At 35.5% G+C, this 24,914-nt stretch overlaps 2 protein-coding genes across 3 annotated transcripts; one reads left to right on the top strand and one right to left on the bottom strand.

Annotated features, from left to right (window-relative positions):
• Nucleotides 1-1,145: 1,145 nt before the first annotated feature.
• On the top strand, nt 1,146-13,350 carry DENND10 (DENN domain containing 10). The gene is made up of 8 exons (XM_087932757.1): nt 1,146-1,358; nt 2,569-2,648; nt 3,420-3,568; nt 4,269-4,380; nt 5,623-5,723; nt 6,894-7,001; nt 9,838-9,932; nt 11,612-13,350. The coding sequence occupies exons 1-8, from the start codon at nt 1,326-1,328 to the stop codon at nt 11,786-11,788; spliced, it is 855 nt and encodes a 284-aa protein (XP_087788883.1). The 5' UTR covers nt 1,146-1,325; the 3' UTR covers nt 11,789-13,350.
• Nucleotides 13,351-13,443: 93 nt separating this feature from the next.
• LOC113439140 (sideroflexin-4) lies at nt 13,444-24,802 on the bottom strand. Of its 2 annotated transcripts, none has more exons than XM_087932758.1 (9): nt 24,695-24,801; nt 22,435-22,488; nt 22,258-22,341; nt 22,109-22,171; nt 20,762-20,849; nt 19,280-19,395; nt 18,218-18,303; nt 15,981-16,089; nt 13,444-14,647 (listed from the first exon to the last, which is right to left on the bottom strand). In XM_087932758.1, the coding sequence occupies exons 1-9, from the start codon at nt 24,761-24,763 to the stop codon at nt 14,570-14,572; spliced, it is 747 nt and encodes a 248-aa protein (XP_087788884.1). In that variant the 5' UTR covers nt 24,764-24,801; the 3' UTR covers nt 13,444-14,569. The 2 variants fall into 2 exon arrangements, with proteins under 2 accessions (XP_087788884.1, XP_087788885.1); XM_087932759.1 differs by having other exon boundaries at nt 13,597-14,647; nt 15,981-16,086; nt 24,695-24,802.
• Between the last annotated feature and the right edge of the window lie 112 nt (nt 24,803-24,914).

Here is a 24,914-nt window from a genome sequence, read left to right as displayed (position 1 = left end):
TCCTTGCCTTTTAATAAGTACAGCACCTGGGCCACCGTGTGGAAATTAAACAAAAAACAAAACGGTTCAGGCTCATACTTGCTTAATAGTGACAGGAGATCAAAGCAAATCCCACGGTGGAGAGTTGAAAAAGGAAATGCTCTGGAAGAAGGCAGTAACAACCCTACTTCTGTATTATTGCTAATGTAGCCATCAGAAGTTGAACTTGATTTAAAGGAGACTTTACAGGCAGCAATGTACGAAGTTAAAATAAATCCAGCCACTTTATAATTTAGGGTGGTCTCTGAATTTAGTTATTGAGTTAATTACTGTATGCTTAAATAGTGGCTCTGAATGTTGAGTGAACTTAGTCACCTGCATCCATCTCCTGTTAATTTACAAAAAGGCCTTAAGATAGCCTCTAATTTGCAAAATACCCCTATCTGGTTATCTAAAATCTCAATTCTTTTCTGAATGGAGAGTGGAAAAGTAATAGAATGCAGTTAAGATTTAAATAAATGTCGCTTTCCCCATATAATGCTGGTCATAGATAGGCTATAAAAATGTTCAGGATAAATGTCTTAGTTTGTCACCAGCACAAATACTAGATCTCCCTTAATGTGAAATTATTCTTGAAACAAGGCTTCTCTTAGGAAGCCTTTTTTACCATCATTTATCTCATTTCACTTAGGGAAATCATAATGGGAAAACTTAACAAAGTATTGTTATTTAGCACATTCAATGCAGGTGCTTTTTTACAAATTCTAACAGAGGAGATTCTTGCTATAAGAAGAGTACAGTGTAAAGTTTACAAGGTAAATGGAAATGGCAAGGAAAGAGGAAGTCTAGACAAGGAAATAAAGTTTGTGATAGTTTTTAAAGTAAACGTGCTTTTAGCTAAAATATAGGATTTGCTGCTTTGGCTATAGGCCAAAGAGATGTTTAATATTTTAAATAAAATTGTTCCAAATTAATATCACATTGCAGATTAAAATACATGTATATATATTACCATAAATCTGAGTTAATTTCCTGAACTATGAAGACTTGCATAATAAATTGATAATTTTAAAATGTATAAAAGTGGGCATTAAGTTGAATGCACAATTGGATCTGATTAACTGATCAATTTACTCCCTTGCTGCTGTTGGCATTCTCACAGTGAACATCTTTCCACCATAGAAAAAGATACCAATGGAGATGCTCTGTGGGTTTGGTGTTACCCTTCTACAACGACTGCTTTCAGAGACCTCTTATTGAGAAAATGTTGCCTTACAAATGAGAATAAACAGCTTCACACTTTCCTATTTGGTCAGTACAAACTAACATGGTTTTACATTACAACCATGGAAATTCCAGAGGCTTCTACCTTGAAAAGGGTAAGATTGAAATTTGGAGAAAGGGGATATGACAGAAAGATCTTATTTGTGTATTCATTATTTTATTAAGAGATTAATTGGATTTTATGTCTGCTGGTTTCATAAGATAAGGGATATCCTATCAATATGCTATATCTAGACATATGATAACAAAAGCAATTTTGAAAATTGTGATAGAAAAAAGTAACCATGTTTTTATGTTTGCATTAACTGAAGTTAAACTGGATGTTTGCATAATATTCAGGATGTATTGGTCTATAGCAAGTATCCATAGATTTTTCAGTGATATAATAGACTTAATTTATTGTTTGATTTAAACATGGAGCTGCCTAGCTCCTGATGATGCTCAGTGGTTCAGAAATAAAAACCATGAATAATTCTGAGCATCCTGAAGAAACACAACAATGCCCCAAATACCCCAAAGCAAAACTGATACCCTATCCCTAGGCCTAGGAGCAAAGCCATGTTTTTGGTGACTTCTGGAACTCCATCGAGTTGGGAGCTATACAGATCCTCAGGGGAATGCTACTCGAGACACAGGCATGACAACTAAGAAGGCACACAGTCTAGATCCCAATAAATGGCATTGCTTCATGAGCCCTTCAAAACCCTTCAATTAAACAAGCTGCCTGATCTTATTAGGCAGGCAGAACTATTGGAGATAAGCAGTTCTTTAAGTAGTTCTTATGTGACACACAGTTTTATAGATGACAACTAGTACCTTGAATTGCATCCAGCAGTCAACTGGCAACCTATGCAGCTCACGTCATGGTATACTTGTTCATCCCTGCCTGTACTGTAACATTCTGGACCAACTGTAGTTTCCATGTGGCCTTCAAAGGCAGCCTCATGTAGACCATGTTTCAGGTGTTCATTCATGAGAGGGATTAGGACGTGAGTGACTTCTTGAAGGGCCTTTCATTCTAGGGATGGGAAAAAACAATGCACTAAATGGACCTGTGGAAAGGCCTGAACTTTTAAACAGGCCCAGATAGTTTATTTCCCTCAAGATCCTCTGCAGTCTAACTACTCTCAACAATCTTCCCCACAAGTCATTGCCCAGATACCACAATTGGACCTTCCCTGTCAAAGTCCAACTCCTAAGTAGATCTAAGCAACTTTCTTTGCCAAATTATGTCTCCTTTCCAGTTGTTTATATTATTTTACAAGAAAGTATTTGGACATTAACTTTTTTTTGTATGTTTCATAGGTGACCCACTTTTCCATTGTTCTGACAACCAAAGACTTCAATCCAGAAAAGTATGCAGCTTTCTCTAGGATTCTCTGTAGGTGTGTATTGCTTGATACATTTACTACAACTGCATGATTTATTAGCTAAACCTTTTGCGTAGCAATGTATGCCCAATTAAGAGGTGAAAACATTTCTGAAGGGATAATTACCATCATAATAATTATACATATAATTACTGATTATTTCAGGTGAGTAAAAGGTTTACTAACACTGTAAAAATAACACATAATAGTATCCTACTAGCAGTTCTCACAGGAAATAAACAAGTTGAAGTGCATTTCTTTTGAAAAGTAGTTCTATCATAAGCATATTATTCACAATAAATCTAGCAAGATTTGTTTTCCTGCATGATTTAGATCATGTTCCAGCTGCATGTAGAACTTCATGTACAGCAGTTCGATCTGATTATAGAAATAAATAAAAATAAAATCGTTTTTGGGAAAACAGCAAAAAGGGAAATAGAAAGTAGATTTTAGACAGTTACAGGGCTAGATAGACTTGAAAGAATATCTCCTGTGCAGTGTTTAAAAAATTACAAAATAATATAGGAAGATGTTGAATTTGTAAGAAAACCTCTGAACGGAAAGTTGTTGATTGGGAAATAAGACAATAAGAGAAGACTTGTACAATATTAGAGGGAACCAAAGAGAACAAAGGAGGAAGGAATACTGGTCACATTATGGGGTTTAGTGAGTCTTGCAAAAAAAAAACCAGCAGTGGGGGAATGTTTGCATGGGTTAAAAAAAACTTTTTGCATGGGTTAAAAATTCTTTTTGGCCCAGATTATTGAAGCTCAAATTATTTTTCAGAATATATCTGAAATATGGGACCCCTGTAAAAATGATGGAGAGTTACATTTCTGTTCTCACAAAGGGGATTTGTCAGAGTGAAGAAAATGGTTCTTTCCTGAGCAAAGATTTTGATATAAGAAAAGCTTATCTTGCAGGCTCAGTCAAAGGTGAGATTTTTTTAAATAAAAAAAAAATCAGTAATACAGTTCAGGTTAAAACTATGCATTCTTGAAAATAAACTCCCTTTCTTTCAATGAATTTTATTTCCAAGTAAACAGACCCTGAAAGCACGACAGCCACTGCTTTCGAAATACTGGTTGTGCTTAGTTGCATCACCAACTTTTTCCTCAAGGCTGACATCAGCATAAGAGGATTCTTGGGAGTCCCAAGAGTTTTTCAAGGCCTGCTTTGGGTTTCCTCTTTTGTGTCCTCTCCCTCCAATGGTGAGAAAAATAATACCCTGGCATAAATCAAATTGGTAGGATGGTTTTTAATAAAAGCCAGTTGGCCTGGCTTTTATTAAAAACTCAAAAGCAAAAAGATGTAAAAGATACAGAATGTTTGTATTCTTAAAAAAAAGTAAGATAAATACCAGGTTCACATATTATTAGTTGGACACTGGAGCTTATAAACCATGGCTTGGCATGTTGGGTAAATCTAATCAATTGTGAGTTAAACAAGCCATGACATAGATGTAATACCAAATTGTATTTTGATATATCTAAGAAGTATTCTGTAAAAGCTGGACAAATTTTGCCTCTTCATAAAAAGTGAATTTAAGTAAATTATAATTGTTTGTATAGTTATGTTCTTAATTGTACAAAGTTCTATTATATTAATATTCTGTTTAACTTCTGTTTGTCCTAGATATAGTGTTTCAGTTTGGAATGGAAACAGTCATCCTGTATACTGCGCTCATGTTAAAGAAAAGAATTGTAGTATATCATCCAAGAATAGAAACTATCCTCGAATTTACAAGGTAAAACACATTGATGAAATAAAAGGTATTCCTTCACTTAATTTCATTTTCAAGTCATTTCATTTGTAATATGAGTCTTTGCATTTCAACTTGGAAGCTGTAGGGGCCTGGTTTGGTATCAAAATTTAACAGTGGTTTAACTTTGTATTGTTTTTAGAAGCCAAATGAAAGTCCAGTTCAAAAGGGGTCTTTTATTTTACCCTTCCCTCACCTTCAGTTCCAGGATGTCCTTAATGTTGATTGTACTGCTAACCCACATCCTCCATTACCATGTAGTTCAGGGATGTCAAACTCATGTCATCACATAACGTATCGTGACTTTTTCCTGCTTTGCTAAACCGTGGATAGGCATGGCCAGCGTGTGTTTCATCCGGCTGTGAGTTTGACACCCCTGATGTAGTCAGTAAAATTAATTAACATCAAACTTTTCATAACACATTGAAGGAGATATCTTTGATCTAGTGATCTGTTGTGGGAAAAATAGAAAAGTTCAATATGTTCGACGCCTTGAGTTACTTGTAAAAAATAAATCGTTGTATAAAAGAATGCCTGAATAAAGTAGCATCAGCTGTGGAGTCCTTGGTGCTCTCCGATTGTTGTCCTGAAGAAAATTCAACATCTGTTGAGGTAACATCTTCAGTGCTAGAAGGGAATGGGGTTTGCTCTCTGTACATATAGTAGTTTGCGCTATCAGTTTTGGTGGAGGTATTGGATCCCCCAATGCAGTTATTAAATGCAATTATGATTTATAACTAATCCTAATTTGACAAAACTGTTCGATACACCATTGCATGAAATGAGTTTGTTTTGAAACAAGCTACAATCTATTAAGATCATTGGTCCTATTGAATAGTGTCAAAGTAATCTCTTTGTATCCACTATTGTGTTTAATCATTTTGTAAAATAAATGGTGATTTATAGATTCTGTAAAAGCAATACTCAACAGTGCTGACATCTTCAAAACATTTCTTAACACTTAATGTATTTGGTTTTTGTAAAATTCCAGTTTTAAAGAGAGTCCAGAGTATGCCTTTTGGCCATGCATCCATCCATATAGTATATTATAAAGAAATGTCCTTCCATCTTTTGGATGACTTACTATCTATGGCTGAAATTATGTCATATGATTTAGAGTCCTGATGTCCTTGTAAGCTAAACAAAGAACCAGACCAGTTAGTGCATCCTTTGAGGAGATGATATGAGCCATTGTATTAAAATAATATAACTTTTTTTTTCTTTTAGAGCATTACCAGCCTTAGTGTGGCACCGACAAGATTGGTCAATTCTTCATTCATATGTACATCTGAATGATGATGAATTAGAACCATTAAAAATGTGTCCAGGTATTACTGATAATGGATATCAATCAGCATTACATAGCAGAATGACTAAATTAACTTCTATGGTAATAGAAAAAATAGTTGATCATTTATTAAATCTATATAAATATCCATGTCATTATGGGCAGATAACATATTCAAATATTATAAACAATATTAGTAAAGGGTCACTGCTATAATCACTGAGGACAAACAATTGACTAAGGCTCAGATGTTTGGAAATTGCAGTATTGGATAATTCCTCCTATTTATTGCAAAAAGTTGGAGTTTCTTGTGGAATAATAGAATATGAATATAGAATTCTGTATCTATTTATTAGGTAAATCCCTATGAAACTGGTAGTTGTCCAATGTTAACATGCATGTTTAAGACTATAAAATTAATAAAAGTTTAACCTTATAACCTAAATAAATTTTAACCACCTTAAATTAATATAAAAGTGATGGAAGAGAATGTTTGTAGGTCAGGTGTAACTCTGGGGTCCTTGATACTCTGAGTTTATTTTCTTGAAGATGTTTCATTACCAAACTATATAATACCATCAGTGCTAGTAGGGAGTGTGGTTTGCTCTCATTTTATATGCTAGTGGCTTGTCCTGTTAGGGTTGGTGGGAATGTTCTTGGTGGTTCCTTGATTGGGCTGTTTGTCTGCCTTGGTAATTCCTTGCTTGGGATATTGTTTGCTTATAAATTATTGATGTAGTATTAATCTCTGTTTATCTAGGTTTTGATAGCTGATGAGGCGGTCTTTTGGTTTGAGTCACATAAATCGGCTATCAACAGGCACCTAGAGAAAAATATCTACATACCATTCAAAAGAGATAATCCAAAAACCAAAAAGGAAATAAAAAGACCAAAAGACCTCCTCAGATGAACTCAGCACCCAGATGAGCAGAGATTAACACCAAGATTAGCATTACGTCAACAATGCAGAAGCAAACAATATCCCAATGAAGGAATCACCAAGGCCCCTCCCACCAATACTGACAGGGCAAGCCACTAGTATATAAAATAAGAAAATTCACTCTCTACTAGCACTGATGATGGTATCCAGTTTGGTAATTAAACATCTGCAAGAAAACAAGCCAAGCTCAGAGAGCATCAAGCACCCTATATTAAAGTACTTCTAGTGAGAATGCTTTTACTGAAACATACTAAAATCTTTTCTTATCAGGATACATTGCTGGATGTATAGATTCAGAAGTGAACAACAGGATAGATCTTTATGATGTATATGTCAATCTGGCTGAAAGTGAAATCACCATTTCGCATCAAGCAAAAGGTTTGTAGTCAAATGTCATCTACTTTCCTCATATACAGATATATAGGTGTTTTTGTTTGCATACAGGATATGATTCTGAGCGGCTCACTACATTATAAAATAATATGTCAAAAATATCAATTGTATCTTCCATAATTGTTAAAAAAAATGATGCTTTACTCCTATTACATCCAAGTTCAAACTGGTTTGTGACATGTTCAATTAAATTCAGGGGTGGGATTCTACCAGTTCGCATCTATTCGCTAGAACCGGTTGTTAACATTCTAAGCAGTTCGGAGAACCAGTTGTTAGAAGAAATTACTGGCCTAATCCTGTAAGGAAGTCAGGAAGGAAACATTCTGGTGTTGCTTACAGAAACTCTCCGTTAACCCTTATTACATTCTTGGCAGGACTAGGCTTCCTGTCTCAGGAACCTCTCTGGAGTTTTTTCCCCTCCTTTGCTGGTATTTTGCTTGTGTGGAGTGACCATTTAAAGTTACAAGGGCACTGAAAAAAGTGACTTATGACCATTTTTCACACTTATGACTGTTGCAGCATCCCCACAGTCATGAGAGGCCAGGCGAGGAGATGCGTGCCTCAATGTGAGTGATATTGAATTGCCCACACCCAGCCAATAACATGACCACCAGGCCATGTCCACCCAGTCACATGACCACCAAGCCACACCAACCACATGAGCCATGCCCACAGAACTGGTTGTTAAAAAATGTGAATTCTACCCGATTAAATTCAATCTTTTTCTAACAATTCATTTCCCAGAATTCCTTAAAAAATAAAGAAGGCCCCTTAGATTGATGACTAAAAAGAACCAATTCTGAATAAATTCTGGAGCAAATCCAGAGATAAACTATGATTATGATAAATTTACCCCCAGAGCACTGGGAAAATTCTTAAAAGTAATTGAATTTATGAGGTGCCTAAGGCCAAAAGTCCTAATTGACCTTTTTCTCCCCTCTGGAGGTCACCCGAACTGACTAGAGGTAGTTCTCATTTAGCAACCACAATTTAGACTGGCAATTCAGTCACTAAGTGAAGCAATTGCTAAGTGAAGCCACAGATGTATGTATGATCTTACTTCAGTTTTCCTTTGCTTTATAGACCTGCAAAGGTTGTAAATGTGAGGATTGGTCGTAAAGTTACTTTTTCACACACACCTGTGAACTGTCACTAAACAAGGACTACCTGTAGTATCACACTGACTAGGAAGTGATCTGATCATGAAAAAGATTGATGGAAATGTCCCCACTTTCAAACTTGTTCCCACTGCATGGAGGTAAAGACAAGATGTAATACAAGGCTTCCTGTATGAATTGGGCTCTGATCTCCTAAGGCAAGCTCATAATTGTCGTGATGGTCATGAATTTCAACACCACACCCCACTCCCTCAGGACTAATATTTTAAGGAGTCTTGCACCAGCAGTGAGATCAAACAGTTAGGCAGAGAACAACTGGACTGCAAGATGAGCAATATGCTAGCAGAAATCCTAACGTTCCTCATGGCCGGCCAAAAATATATATAACTAATATCCAGTCAGTGTACCTGGATGACCATAAAGATCTCCAACAGAAACATTACAAGCCACCTTCCTTGGTGTTATAGCTGCTTGGCATTTAAAAGCTACCAGCCCTGGATGAGAACAATTAAAACTTGGACCGCACGTTTTCTGAATAGTTTTTATCCCAGATCTATAATTGCACTTAACAATGAACTTAAAGACCACTATCAGTGAGCTGTTGGGACAGTATTTCTTGGACTGTTGTGTGGGTGCTTGTGTGTTTTTAGGAGGCAGGGAATTTTGGCGGTTGGAGAGGTGTTTGGGGATTGTCATGTGTGTGCATGTTGAGTCTGGTCTATGGGTGTTATGTGAATTTTGTTGTATGTATACTATGTATATAAATACAATGACAATAAAGAATAAACAATACAATAAAGCCCAGAACAAATGTTTTTTGATAAGGAAACATCTGTTTTCACCTAACCAGCATTTAGTTTATTCGCACCAGTTCTACCTTGTACCTAGGTTATGGAGGAGCATACTCTTATTACTAGTATGAGCAGATTGAAGCCAATTTGGCATCTAGGACCCTAGGATAAGGCCAAAAGGCAAGAAGAAAAAAATAATGTGTAATGACATTCTATAAGATTTCTCTTTGCCCATTACTGTTCTAATTCTCTTGTTCTCAAGTCTCCAGTAGTCTCCCAAATGTGTGAGGTGTTGTGGAAAATTTTGATATCCTCTTCTATGGTATAGTGCACTCCTGTTCCAATACTCAGAAAACTGTTAACGTAACATGGAATGAACCAAGATGTAAGCTTTTAGTGTCAATGCTAATTTCCTGACCCAGACACATGGAAAAAGATAGAGAAAAATACTTATTTAAAGGAATGATTTGGAAGAATTAAAAGTTGTTTTGCTAACAGGATTTTCATTTGTCTAGTTGGATAAAAGTAATGCCACCACACTGTTCTTTTCTAATTGGGAGAAATGATGCTACTGTACAGAAGCCGAAATATGGATCCTGAAAGAGAGCAGAATGGGGGAATTCTATCAGTTCAGCTCTATTGTTAAATTACAAAGCAAAACTTTAGCATTGTCATTGGAGTATGAAGAAATCTTGATGTAGAAACGTGGGGCAGGGTGGTCCTTTGTATAGCAGATATGTATGTATGTATGTATGTATGTATGTATGTATGTATGTATGTATGTTGTATGGCAACGTGGTCTTTTGACCCAAATTCTGCTGTTGTGATTGCAGTTGTTTTGGAGTTATATATTTATTTTCATTTATTTATATAAACAAAAATGAATGATGATGTACTTCTCTTTCTCCTCAGAGGCGATGACAATGGGAAAATTGCATAAAGAACTTGGTCAGCTAATTGTTCAGTCTGCAGAAGATCCAGAGAAATCAAACAGTCAAGTTATAAAGGTTAAGCTTCTGTATTATTTCAGTCTTTATTTTCATTATTTTGTTGGCTAAACTACTATGCTCCTGGTTTAGAATTAAGTATTTAAGCCAGGGTTAAGATGGTTTAAATAACTGACTGGGCTCTGGCAAAACTTCAGGCTACATGTCTTTCTATGGAAGGCGGAGAAGAGACCAGCTTTTATTTTAAAATAAAATCCTGCTGTTTTAAACAAAGCTTGATAACATATCTGGAACTGAAATTAATTTGATTTAAAGCAAGCCATTGTTCCTTGGATCCATCCATAATGTAAAACTGTTAAATTCTTTGTACATTAAATTGGAAATATTCACCACCTTAATTTAAATAAATATGTGAGTCAAAAGTTGAGCAGAGCTGGTTACCCCTTGTTAATCTGAAGTAGGAATGAGTCATCTATGACTTCAAAGTAATTGTTTTTTTCCATTCAATGAAATATCCTTTGACCATATTTGCCATTTTTTACTCCTTAATTTTAAAATACATAAACCTCAAATAATATAATTGGTTTTAGATAAAGACAAAGAACACTTAAAATCCTCCGAAACCTAAGAGAAAAAGTCCTAGTCCTGCCATGTGCATGAGACGGCCTCACTCTTTTTCCATTATTTTCCTGCTTATCATCTTGATCTCTCAGCTTTTCAGAGGATTACAGCCAAACACATACTTAAACACACAGGTCTCCGCATTTGATAATTTATTTCATTTTCATTTAACTATACAGGTAGCCCCTGGCTTACAATGGCAATTGGGATTGGAATCGCAGTTGCTGTCAACATAAACTGTAAAGTATGATGTCACAAGACTGTGTCACGTAGAAATTCTCACAGTCCCAATTCCATTGTTAAGTTTTAACCATGCAGATCATTAAGTAAAGACCTCGCATGACTATGCCTTCCAATTTCCTGCCAGTCTACTCATTGACCTTTACTTGTGGGAACATCAGAAATCATGACTGCAGGGATGCTACAACAGTCAGACTCCAAGCACTCAACGTAAATACCATTTGTGCAGTTACTATTGTAACTTTGAACGCTAAATGGACTACCTTTATGCATTACCTGCAACACCTTACACCCCATTTTCATGATAAACAAATACTGTGCACTGTATACCATACACATTTATAGCCTGTGGCATCTCCAAATAGCACAGAAAAACAGCCTTGTCAAAAAGCTGTGTATCTATCCATTAAGCATCTATATACAGATAATCTGAATTCATGTATCACTTTTAGCTATTTACATATGCTTCTTTTGATAAGCCACAATTGTCAGGGTATGTGCAGTATTCTAAGACTAATTAAAAAATTATAGCAGTTGAGTTTATGTAACATACCATCTAACACATTTCAAATGCTATGCATAAAGCTAGACATTGTGAGAGTCTGTATGAATCCACTAGATTCATATATTGACAAGTCAGAACAGTAGCAGTAATATGAAATTACATAAACCTAGCTTAAATATTCCACTAGTATTCCATCTCAGAAAGCATCTATAGGACTTGGCTTACTGTTATTTATTTGTATCCCACCTTTATTGTTTTTAACAAACTTTTATACTGACCTAACATAGGCTGATACATATCAAGAGTAAGAGGAGCTTTTGTTTTTAACCAACTATTTCATGTTTGCTCTCTTTATTCTAAAATGTGTCTGCAGGATGTTTCATTGAAGACAAAGGAAATCTTGACAAATCTGGCTTCATTCACAGAAGTCATTCATGATGGTGAGAAGCCATCACTCAACTTAGAAGCACTGAAACAAAAGCGATTCCCACCAGCAACCGAAAATTTCCTTTATCATTTGGCAGCTGCTGAACAAATGCTTAAAATATGATGTTGTAAATAAACCTCAATGGAATACTTAAAAACAAAATCTTCTTTACCATAATGCTTACATAAAGAATTCTGTGGGAGATAGTTTTTTTAAAATATGCATTTCTGGAGAGGATAAACAATGATACAGACTTGAAATTGCATCAAATTGCCATGAAACATTGACTATAGTATATCATTGTCAGTTCTTCCTGCAAAGGCCTGAAGATAACAATGGTTTGAGCTGTGCATTAAAGTGAAATAGTAATTACCAAGCCCAATCAGTACCCTAATGGAAATCAAAAATTGTTAATGACACGAACACTTTTAGAAGTACACAAATAAGCCTTCTTCAGTTTGGCATCTCCAAGTATTGTGTCTTGTGAACACAACCCTCAAGATTCGTAACAGACTGCCCCTATTCCAGATAGTCTTAGCACATCCATAACTTGCAAAGAGGCTGAAAGTTAGAGCTTCAGTTACATCAACTAATACTCTAAACCTAGGAGTCTATGGAGATTGTCATCCAGATCATGATTGTCCGAAAAGAGCTTTTTCAAAAGGACACTGGACTTTCTGGTTTTCCTTTGAAGACATTTCAGAAAAGCTGAAGCAGCTTCTTGGGTGAGAAGTAAAATGTTCAAGTTGCCTCTTGAAAAAGTATCTTTGGGTCTGAACCTAAGAGTTGTATATGCAATGTAACTTCCCACAAGCAATCCATGGATGTTTGACAGATTACATCTATTGGCTATGCTGCTAAATATTCAATGTGCCTGCTAGTCATATCTTACATAGGTGGATTTGGGGATTTTAGAAGAAGAGTATGTACAAGTTTTTGTGATGATGAATCCTGATTGAGTTTGGGAGCTGTTTACTTATAAAACAGTCCTATTGAATAGGGCAAATATGTATACGAATAAAACCAGTAGCAGCTGTTTTTAGGAACACAGCTATAAAATTCTTTTTCTCCTTTCCTTCAAAGGACCAGGCGGTTTAACTCTTTCCTCCTCCTGTTTTTCTTGAGCTATTCCTTGTGGGTTGTAAGATGTCAGCATGTATCTGATATTTTGCAGAATGAATATAGGACTGGATTTTTTTATTGCTTAAATTTGCCTTTCCCTTCAATAGCCATGGACATTATATATACACATTTTTGTGAGGTTTAGCTTAATTCAAAACTAACTATTATAATACTAAGAGGTTTGTAAAAAAATAAAAATAAAACTAAAAAATCTTAACAGTGGAGCCTATACAGTAAATTTGCTTTTAAATTGACATTTATGATTCTTGCTTTCACAAATATATACCCTTGCATATGATTGTAGACTTTTTTAAATTAAACACACTTATTTCTACTAATATTTTATGAAGCACTGTTTAACTATGATCAATTATGTATACTAGCAATATTGAGAATCTTGCTTTTGATTTATGAGTTGCATATATGTAATACAGGAGAATGTGCAATTATGATAAAAAAAAAATCTAAATTAGGATATGAATATGACCAGGGCTCCTCCTATTTTCAGGAATGTGCCATTCACTTTTGTACAAAAATATATGATTTTAAATTTTTTAAAGCAACGTAATTTTATATGACTATTTTTTTCCATGATAGTATTATCTTCATCGTCAACGTGTGGATGAAATATGGAATATTTCCCTTATCAATCAGCATTTAAAATCAATACATCCTTGTATTTTTTTACAGTTAACTATAAGAAACACACACAAAAAGTCTGGCAACTTGGTAGCTCTTAGAAAGATGGAGAAGGCTTTGTAATCAAGCCCATAAAAGTAAAAGAAAAGTAAAGAAATTCTTTAAAAAAAAAAAAAAGATTAATTTATGCATTTAATAATTGGCTCCAGTTTTGGGTATACAAGAAAGGGACTTCTTTGTAAAGAACTGTGTTTCTATGTCAGAGGTGTCAAACTTGCATCATCACAGTGACATCACATGATGTACCACAACTTTTTTTCTCTTCACTAAACTGGGAGCGGGCACGGCCAGCACATGATGCATCCGGCCCGTCGGCCATGAGTTTGACAGCCTTGTTCTATGTCATAACAAGTAGCAGCACTTAGCTAACATTCACCTTAAATAGGTCCTGGCATTGGGAACTCCCAGGAAAGACAGGGCTGTACCCCAGACTTACAGCAATCCTGGGAAATAGGCTATGGACTGTAATAAGGACTAAGTCATCAGTTAAATTAAGGGTTAGCAGATTAGAAGAGCAAGAATATAGACCAGGGCAGAGTTTATTCTACAGTATATAATTAATTTGATTTTAGTTCCTGTCTCTTCTCCAGAAGCCCTGAGCAATATACGCAATACTTCTTTTTCCAAAAGGAATATGTTGGGCTGAAAGAAAGAGTAGGAATAGAAAATCACAGTTATTTTCCATGGCTGAAAATGGCCTTGAATGTGAGTGCCCTCTGCTCCAATCCAACATCTCATTTTATTGCATAAGTTCTCCTTCCATTAAAAAAAAAAAGCTATAGTAGTCAAATTGCAATGCAATTTTGCATTTCTAGATAAGAGGTCTGTTTCTTGAATAACGGCCTTTTTATTATTGGGACATAAGTTGATCACAAAACCAAATCCTTTCTGTACAGAGAAGTATTAATAAGAACATGATTATTCCCCATTCACTTCCAATTAGGTTCAGTTTTTTATTACAGTTGATTCAAAATATTTCAGACCAACTTTCACCTTACTACCAGAATTCCTCTTTTATGCATAAAAGCCAGCTTCATCATTAGAAGAATGGCACTCCTAGAAAACCACCCAGGTGTCCCATTATTAAACTCCCCTATAAAAAAAAAAAGTTGTTTCTTTAGTGGAAGAGACCAGATCAGGCTCAAGCTCATTTCGCTTTATCTGAAAAATAAAGAGAACATTTTCCATTTTTTACTAGATTATTTTAACCACTTGGATCCACTTCTGTACAAAGACATGAGTTACAGAAATCACAGGATGTTGAATTTACATCAAAAACTCACGTTGCTGTCTCTGAATTAGTAATGTAGAAGACAAGTAGGCAATCAATAATATAAAATCTTGGCAATTTACAAGAGAAAGATGAGTCTGAATATTAACAAAATCTGGGGAAAATAGTATAATTGGATTGAATTAAGACAGATGGAAAATGAAGAAATTTAAGATAAGCAATTTATAGATTAAATGTATATATTTGCACAAATTATATATATATTTGTAAATATGTACAAAAGATAGAATTGTATGAGATTGATGTCACAGAACTGTTAATGTAATGATTATCTTTTTGTTTTTAAAAGACAAAAGACTAATAAAGTTTACTAAAAAATAATAAAAATCTTGTCTCCTACACTGAAATACCTCCCAAATCCTCTGAAATCAATAGAAATGTTTAGGAAAATGTGGTAATATGCTACATACTGCAGTTATATTCAAACTCTAAAATCATGTAAGTACTTTCTATCTTCCTTTTTTGAAAGAAGTTACATTGGTCCCCTATTTGATCTCTACAAACGTTAAACTTTGAAAATTGTGAACATCTCCATGCAAGTAGTCCTTGATTTAAACAGTTTAGTGGCCCTTTAAAGTTATACTGGCACTGAAAACGGGGACTGTTGGTCACATGACCTGTTGTAGCATCCCCATGGTCACATGATCAAAATCCAGCCACGTGGCAACTGATTCATATTCATGACGGCTGCAATGTCTCAGGATCATGTGGTCACTTTGTTAAACCTTTCACAAGCAAAGTCAATGGGGAAGCCAGATTCACTTAACTGATTTACGAATTAACCTTACCAACCGTGGCAAGAAAGATCATAAAGTGGCCCAAAATTTACTCAAACACCATGTTACTAACTTAACAATTGCAGTGATTCACTTAACAACTGTACAAGAAAGGTTGTAAAATAGGGCAAAGCTCACTTAGCAAAAGTCTCATTTAGCAATAGACATTTTGGGCTCAATTGTGATTGTAAGTCAAGGACTACCTGTATTTCAAATCCAATCCTTACAGTTTCTGGGAGTTTCCATGCTTGCATCACCAGTAAATAGTTTTTACCATTTTACCATTTTTTACGTCGAGACCCAGCAAATATAACCCTTCTGTTTTTTCTCGTCAGGGTTTATATTTTTTGTTCATCTGCAATGCCATTTATCCCTTTGATCTACCCGATTATTGACAGAAGCAAAGAAAATGAAGCATACGGATTACCTCTCTTAATTGTGGAGTCCAACTCAGTGAGACGGGCAGTATTAACCAACAGAAAAAATATACCAGAAACCCTCTCAAAAACATTGACTTTTGTGGGAAAAGTCTTCTGCTGTAAAAGATTGTAAAGGTATGTTACTACACAGCATGGCACTGATAAACCTTTAAGATGTTTGGAATTACTGACTTAACAGTGCAGAAAGAAATTTTTGCACCTGCTCCCCCCAAACAGAAAACCATTGATAACCTAGACTCTTAGATGGATAAACAGAAACTTTCCACAGCTAGATTTACTCTTAATTATTATTGTCTATGGAGATTCTCAGTCATCCAGGTCATGGTTGTCCCAACGGTGCTTTTTTCCAAAAGGCAACTGGACTTTCTGTTCGTTTGTTTTTCTGAAGATGTTCTGCTTCCCATCCAAGCTTTTTCAGCTCTGACTGGATTGGTGGGGAATGGAAGGATTTATACTCCTTGCAGACAGCTGGTCATTTGCATTCTTTTAGCAGGTCATTAAGGCCACCTGGAGGTTTATCTGTGTCATCAGGGACTGTGTTGTAGATTGGAGATAGATGATGTCATATTCCTCCCCCTCTGTTGAGAGGGCTGTTCCATCTTGACATAGATGGCCTTTTTAACCCCTCTTTCAAACTAAGGATCCTCTGTCCAAAATATGGACTTTGTTGTCTTCAAAAGAGTGGCCCGTATCTTTTAAATGCAGATGGACTACTGAATCTAGTCCTGATGTGTTTGTTCTCTTATAATGCGCCATGTGTTTATGAAGTGGTTGTTTTGTTTCCCCAATGTAACAGATCTCCACATGGCTCACTGCACTGTATTGCATATTGCATGTTGCTCAGTTTCTGTCTGGATGTTTTATCCTTGATGTGGACAAGCTTTGTCCTTGGATCCTTCCATTCCCCACCACCCAGCCTGATGAAGCTTCTTGGATGAGAAGGGAAACATTTTCAAAGAAAAACGTAATTATTCTTGTTATTCTGACTGCCAAGCACTATAGGGAGGATGGTGATACTAAATTCTAATAGAAAGGCATGGAATTTTCAACTCCTTGGTAGTGTGATATTTTTATTTTTATTGTTGTTATTATTAATAATTTATTTATTAATAATGTAGCCTAAAATTTGATGATTTGCTGCCAAATATTGACAGTTTAATAGGTGGGGGTGGGAACTGCAAAAAACTCTTCCAGATTCAGAGCACAGTATGACATCCTGAAAGCATGACCTATAGAAAGCATTTTAGAACAACGAATATTTTTCTTTTCTGAATTCACCATATAGAATCTCTCGTTTTAGGCTGTAATTGTTTGAATTATAGCTCCACAAAATTTGTACAGAATGAGGAAGTCCCCTTTATTTTTTTTAGCACTCTTTTCTTGGGAGACCCTACAGCAAATTACAAGAAATGAATAATAAAGCATCACCTTCATAAAAGCACCAATCCTTGAAAATGAGTACAGGATTTGAAGTTCATTTTAAAAAAGGAAACTACAATAAGAAACTTAAGAGGTTACTTGACCCGGAGATATATTGTGATCCTTCAAAAGACTAAATGATCATGTATGTCTTCAATTAGCGAATGAAGACAGCATTAATCTAGTTGAAATTTGGGAGAGAATTTCATAAAAGAAGGCCAATGCTGCCTATTAGAAGGTTTACAGCTGACCATTCTAAGATGAACTGAAAGGACCTTTTCTTTATTTTAATGCTCTGGATTGAATACTGATAGAAGTGATCTTTTAAATCCAGGGTGGGGAATAATGGCCCTTTTATAGCTTGTGGATTTCAACTCCCAGAATTCCTGAGCCAGCCTTGCTGGAGAATACCACCATGGAAATTGTACCTAGTAACCAATAGGTGATCAGAGTTAACTGGATTGCTAATGTTGACGGCTGTTCTTGTTGCATCAATCCAAAGCGAGATCACAATCTTAACAGAATTAATAGCCACAGTTTCTGAAAAATTTCCTGGAGTATTCAGGGGTACTTCAGATTCTGTAAACCATATAAAAGACCTTATCTGGTCCTGAATTCTTCTAGACAAGATGAATCAGCAGGCAGCTCAAATCTCATTAAGAAGTAATTAGACCATATTCAAGATGGCTAACAGAAGCTTATAGTTCCCCTATCATGATATTATTTCATTATGGATAATGGATATTCTCTTCTATTTGCTTTTTTCCTGCTTATTTGGTTGAAGAAACCTAGGTATTTATCTTACCGATTTATGAGATACACAGAAGTTTCAGAAATAACCACGGGCACGCCGAAGAGTATACCTCGGGATAATGCTGTTTCTCTTACAGCCTGTGCAGAAGGGGGGGGAAAAACCACACACATATATATACAGAAGTAAAATTAGAACCACAATATATTCAAATATCTTAAGAGCTTGCATTTTCATGAATCTGGATACTCTATTTTTAATGTTTTTGGCCTTACAAAGAGCCACAACAAGTATGTCCGATTAATGTGGCCAGTGCTGAGTATTATGGGCAACTTCTTGGAAATTCTGGATGGCTAGTAGAATTGAAAATCAAAGTAGATGTATCACAAAACTTAATGCATCGATCAGTTCAGCAAAATGTGAATTAGGAGTTGCATATCTCAATATTAAAGAACCAGTTTTATCCTAAATACAAATCCATTAAAATGCTGCTGAGGCCATCTTCGTCATAATGAGGGCTACCAGAATATGTGTTTCCATTAGATGAGTTATATGTCACAATGACCTTGGAACTAAATGAAAAAAAATCACAATACAAGACAATCCAATCTTCAAAGCCATTATGGACTTAACAAATGGACAATTGCAAACAAAGCAATTAGTCTTACTTATGATTATAGAGCCTGGAAAGCCCTGTAAAACAAAGGCCCAAACCAAAATTTTCCCCTTTGGGGGGAAAAACACACCAAATGCATGTTCATAAGGAAATTATGGTAAATAAATGATGGGGGGAATGCTACTAAATGTAAATATAAACATTTAGAACAAAAAAATAACCAGGTTGGATCAGATCAAAAGCCTATCTAATCCAAGAGCCAAATCAAAATCCACAAGCATAATCACATTTTCCACTTTTATTTCCAGCAGCTCAAACCACCTATTGCCTCCTTTTAATAGAAGTAATGCATAGCTGTCATAGTAGCTTTTGATATGCTTTCCTTCTAAATGACTAATATCCCTGTGATGATTTAATTTAATTGAGCATAGAAGTGTTTAGTTCAAATGGAATAGAATGGTGGAAACCAAGCCAGTGGAAACATATGTTCCTTCACTTACTTTTTTGCCTGCCACTTGAGACATTCCAATAACTTCACCCGTGCTACGCATGACCTTAATTCCACTCTCACGTTCAAAGTTTCTGACTGTGAACACATTGCATGCACAGAGAACACCTGAAGAGAACAGAAGAGATCAGGCTTTGGGAGAAATGTAAACAGGGATTATTAGCCTTAACTCTCAATTCTTGTGATAACATTTATGTTAGCAAAGCAGAACAATAACTTAATTTGTGGCAGATATTGTAGAATTAAGCACAAAAAGTAATGCATTGTTGCTTAAATTCTGCTGCAATTGTTGGAGGCTCTTCCAGAAATTATGATTTTGATAATCAGTTGGTTTATGCAGAAACTGCTGAAGGTTTAGTTTCCAGTGTTTACTTGGCTCATACTGAAACTTCAGCCAAACTGACAGAATTTTCTAGTATTCTAATTTTCTTCATAATTTTCTGCATCAGTTTTAGAAAAAAAATATGGATGCACCCGCAGAGAAATGGAGGAAGCAATAATATGATGTATGTAATGTACAATAATGCATAAAAAACAGATAAGAATTACTGGAAATTTTGAAAGGTGACCTCCTGAATTAAATGAAAGCCCCCTCGCCTTTTTATAGAAAAACCTGGGAATTAAAACAATTGGGAGCTTGAAACTAATGGATTGTAAACAACTTGTAACTACAGTTATTTCAAGGAGAATAGACTAAATTTATTCCAGGTATGAATGAGAAATTGGAGGCAATGCCTTTGAAATTATGTTATCAATTCTACATAGTTTCTTGTCACTGAACTTCAGGAGGGAATCAAAGAAGTTTGTATAAAAGAAGGCAATCTTTGGGTAGGATGGCCAAACGATGGCACTCCCATAAAACATGTTAAGCCTCTGCCTAAACATATTTCATTCTTTATTAATAATAAAAGTAGATTGGAATGTAATCACTATATTATATTTTACCAACCAACAGAAATCTCTTTCTTGACAAAGACCACTTTTATCAAGCAAGGATCAAGATTTAGAGGTAAATCCAGGACTAAGAATATTACATCATGTGATTTGGTCCTGCCTTATTATTGTCACATTTAGGGATACTGTGGACAAAATTGTTAATATAGCTCTGGAATGATTATCTTCTATTAAAGGAACATCTCTAGGAAATATGCCCAGTATTTCACAATAAAAAAGTGATTTTTTTTCTGCCTAGGATGAGGCTTATTAAACAAATGATAAAAAAACAATGAAGCGGGACTTCTGTAGCTGATTTCCAGCAATAAATTATTAATATGCAATGTTCGTCAATATTTGAATTAAGCTTTTTTTTCAACTAGGACAATTTTTAAACAACATGGTCACAAGTTTGAGCTATTATGTTTACAACACAAACACTATATTTGAAAGAATGTTTATACCTGATAAAACACAGCAAAAATAACATAAGGCAACACCTGTAACTAATGTTTTAAAGAACTGTCACACTTTTACTCACCAAAAAGAGCACTTGCCATGAACTTGCTGAAGAAATGCCCTGGAGTATTTAGTGACTTTTTACGCTCTATAAAATAGTGTGGGAGAGTCTAAAAACAACAGGTTGACAGAGAGACAGACAAACAGACAGAGAAAGGGGTGAGTGTCAATGACATTGTTATTTTGCTTTATTTCATGGGAAAAGGGTGGTTTTTCCCTTTCTCCTTCATTAGTACATGCTCTCCACAGCATTTTGCTGTTTATCAATCTAGATATGATAACATTAATTAGTCTATTCTCAACCAGCCCGTATTCACTTTTTTTTGACTTCCCCCCCTTAAGAATAAGATGTAAAATAGGATATTAGTCTTCTAATAAGTTTAGTGTGTCTGTCCAAGTCTGTAAGGAAATGATCTCTCTCTCTCTCTCTCTCTCTCTCTCTCTCTCTCTCTCCCTCCCTCCCTCCAGAGTCTCAAGGAGTATCTAATGACTTGGGAAAGAAATGCTTATGGAGAGAACAGAGTAATCCATCAACACATATACATGGGCTCATAATATCTATCCAAAACATTTTTGTTAATATACAGTAATGCAGTTATACATCAAGTCTGAGGTAGAATTCCAACCTTTTTTTAGAACTGTGGCAGGTCGATATATGTTTTGGTTGGAGATCCAGATCTAGCTTCTGGGCTGTAAACAACTGACTCTTACTATAAATGCTGGGGGAAGGGAAGGCAAGTCAATCTCAGGTCACAAAATGGTTGCCTGGGTTGATCATTTAAGAAAATCAATCAGAAATCTAGAGGTATTCTGATCAGGTATGAATCTTAGTTTTGGCCTATGTTTGTGTGTAATATTGATATTTTAATTATAGATCCTGAAACTGAACAAAAATAATAAACTCTACAGATTGTCTTTCTCCTTCATTAGTACATGGTCTTCATGACACTTTGCTGTTTATCAGTGTAGACATGGTAGAAATAAATAGTTAGGCAAAAAAGACTTGGGTCTGGCAACAAGAGATTGCGAACATCAAGCTTTAAAGAGCAGAGACACTACAAAAATCTATGGAAAACCATGAACACATACAAATAAACAGCACTAAGTTTAGTTCACATCCCAGTGAATAAGCATGATAATTAATTTAGGCATTACCCACTGAATTTAAACATATGGTTGGAAGCAATTGTAAACAAGGATTCTGAAAACAAATTTCCTTCTCATTCAAAAAGAATGTTGGGAAACCTTTAGATCATATTACCAGCACCTTCTATAAATTAATAAATAGCTCCAAACATAAATCCATGCAACTTTTCCTTAAAATAAATGCATAATTAGAAAACAAAAATCAGAAATTGGCCATACATACTCCTATTAGAGCCAAAGCTGGGGTGCTCCCAACAGCGAGACATGCCTGTTTCCACGAAAATTCCTGTAAAAAAAAAATGTGACACCATGAAAATACACCCATTTGCTACACTGCAAAAAAGAGTGTTGCAATCTGCCACATATACTTACAATTTTTTCATCATTCTCCAATGGTCTTTTTATAGAATTTCTGTTTGCCAAACTGAATCCACCAATATATGTTTGAAAAACAAACTGCAAAATTTGAGAATTATAAATGCACAATATCACTTTGAGTTAATAAATTAATGTAAACAAATTAATAAAAGTGAATGGCTTGTCCCATACCTGCCGGCAAAACGATGACAAAAATGTTCTGTATGGTAAGGAAGCAATTGCAGCCTGTGAATAGAAGTTTATATGGGAAATACATCTGGATAAAATTGCAAAGATACATACCTGCATTAGCAAATCATTTTATAACTTAGTATCATCATATAGTTCCAGAAGCAAACATCCAGTTTTTTTCAGGACCAAATTTGCTACTGGTACCATGGGATACCATACGAGGTAACTGCTCCCAAGTCACTTCACTTCCAATCAATAGAATCTAAAGAAGCACCTGGAATCAATGAGTATCTTAAACATACCAAGTCTTTTATTGGTAGCACCACTTTACTCTGCCAGGCATATTACTTTACCACTGCCCTTAAAAGCATTCAAACAGTATTTTGCCCTCCATATTTTTGGGATAACATAAATTGAGCCATGGTTATGGCAACTCACACATCACAACAATCTTAATAAACCTGTGTTCATGCACAATAAAGAAGAAAGCAACTTTATCTATACCAGGGGTGTCAAACTCGCAGCCAGCAGGCCAGATACATCACATGCAGGCCAGGCCCAACCCAGCTCCACGAATGAGAAAAACGTTGTGAAATGTCACATGACAGCAACGTGACGTGGCGAGTTTGACACTCACGATCTATACACTCACGCAAAACAACGTATGTATTGACAGTGGGCCTGTAATGTTTTGGATGTACTTTAGAGTCCTTGGAGGCTAAATGTGCTTGTGTCCAATCTTGGCTACCTTTAAAAAATTCTTCAATATTTAGAGGTGAAAAGAAGCAATTCAACGTTTATACATGAAAATGTTTTAAAGTACATTCCCACTATGTACTAATGAATAATCTATCGAATGAAATAGTTTTGCCAACCCTCGGGTCCTTTTTTATCTCATCCCTTCTTTCATCTGAGTAGTTTATTTTATTTTCCCTCCCACCAAATTTTCTCGTTTATGTTTGTTGATTTCATGAGCCTCTCCCAGTCACCTGTTTTCTTCTCCTCTCCACCTATCAACATTTTGTGCTAAGTGATTATTGCTGGGCTGCTTAAGAGGAAACAGGATCTTTTTTTTCTCACTGCAACAACATCACAAAAAAGGCTTTAGGAGTTGTAAATATAATCTAATGCAGCTTCTCTTCTGGTAATACTGATTTGCAAACTAGGACATACACAACCTTTGCTAGACCAATACTTGAATACAGTTCCGCTCTCTGGAATCTGCACTGTATATCAGACATCAATACAATTGAGCGAGTCCAGAAGTATTTTACAAGAAGAGTACTACAATCCTCTGTTCGCAACAGAATACCCTATACCAGGGGTAGGGAAACTTGGCTCTTTGATCACTTATGGACTTCAATTCCCAGAATTCCTGAGTGAGCCATAAAAGATTCTCCATCCCTGGCCTATTCAAGTCAAAAATTGATTTCCCCCACAACTGAATAAAACAGTAGGCCAGGGATGCGGAACCTTTTCTGGCTCACTCAGGAATTCTGGGAGTTGAAGTCCCTAAGTGATAAAAGAACCAAGTTTCCCTACACCTGCCCTATACCACCAGACTTGAGACATAGTACATAAAATCATATTTTACAACGTCTTTCCAGTTAATGAATATTTCAGCTTTAACCGCAACAACAAAAGAGCACACAGCAGACATAAACTAAATGTAAACCACTCCAAATTTGATTGCAGGAAGTACGATTTCAGCAACAGAGTGGTCAATGTCTGATTCTGATTCTATCTGATTCTGTTGTCATATGTTCAAACCCCAACTCTTTTACCCTCAAACTAACGTCTGTTGACCTTACCCCATTCCTAAGAGGTTTGTAAGGGACATGTATAAGCACACAATTGTGCCTACCGTCCCTGTCCTATTGTCCTCAATTATTAGTTCCTACTTCATGTATTTAAACTTATGTTTATTCTTATTTCTATTATATTGTAAGCGTTTGTCAAAATAAATAAATAAATCTTTTTAAAAGAAATGTTGTGTCCCGTGAATTGAAGGTGACTCAGAAATTGCTAGTATTTCCCTCTTTTGTGTGGCCAATTTGGACTATATAGGTGCAAAGACCAGTTTGCTCTCCAGAAATTGTTGCCAATATGTTATCTCTGCATTGAACTGCGTGCAGATTATATTGACTAACTTGAGTCCAATTAAAAAATGGAACAATTAGTACAATGGTATCAAGATTTATATTTTTATTCTTTTTAAAACTCCAATACATATATTCTGAAAATTTTCATTGTTACTTACCAAGGAAGCAGAAATAAACACAAAACCTTTGAGAGAGAAAAAAAAAACTGTCCAGTTAGCACAGTCCATCTAAGAGAATGATAGAAATATAAAAATGTCAATGTATACAGTAATGATAAATTAGGCACTACAGTATGTAGGGAAAAAAATCATGAATTATGGAGCCTTGTGGATTTTGAGTTTTATACATCATTACTTTAGGAAATTACTGGTGCTAAAT

Source organism: Pseudonaja textilis, chromosome 4, assembly GCF_049901715.1.
Source record: "Pseudonaja textilis isolate UNSWEBS1 chromosome 4, rPseTex1.2, whole genome shotgun sequence".
In the NCBI taxonomy this organism is placed as follows: domain Eukaryota; kingdom Metazoa; phylum Chordata; class Lepidosauria; order Squamata; family Elapidae; genus Pseudonaja; species Pseudonaja textilis.
Note: the sequence above shows the minus strand (reverse complement) of the source record. Positions and strands in the feature narration are given on the sequence as shown.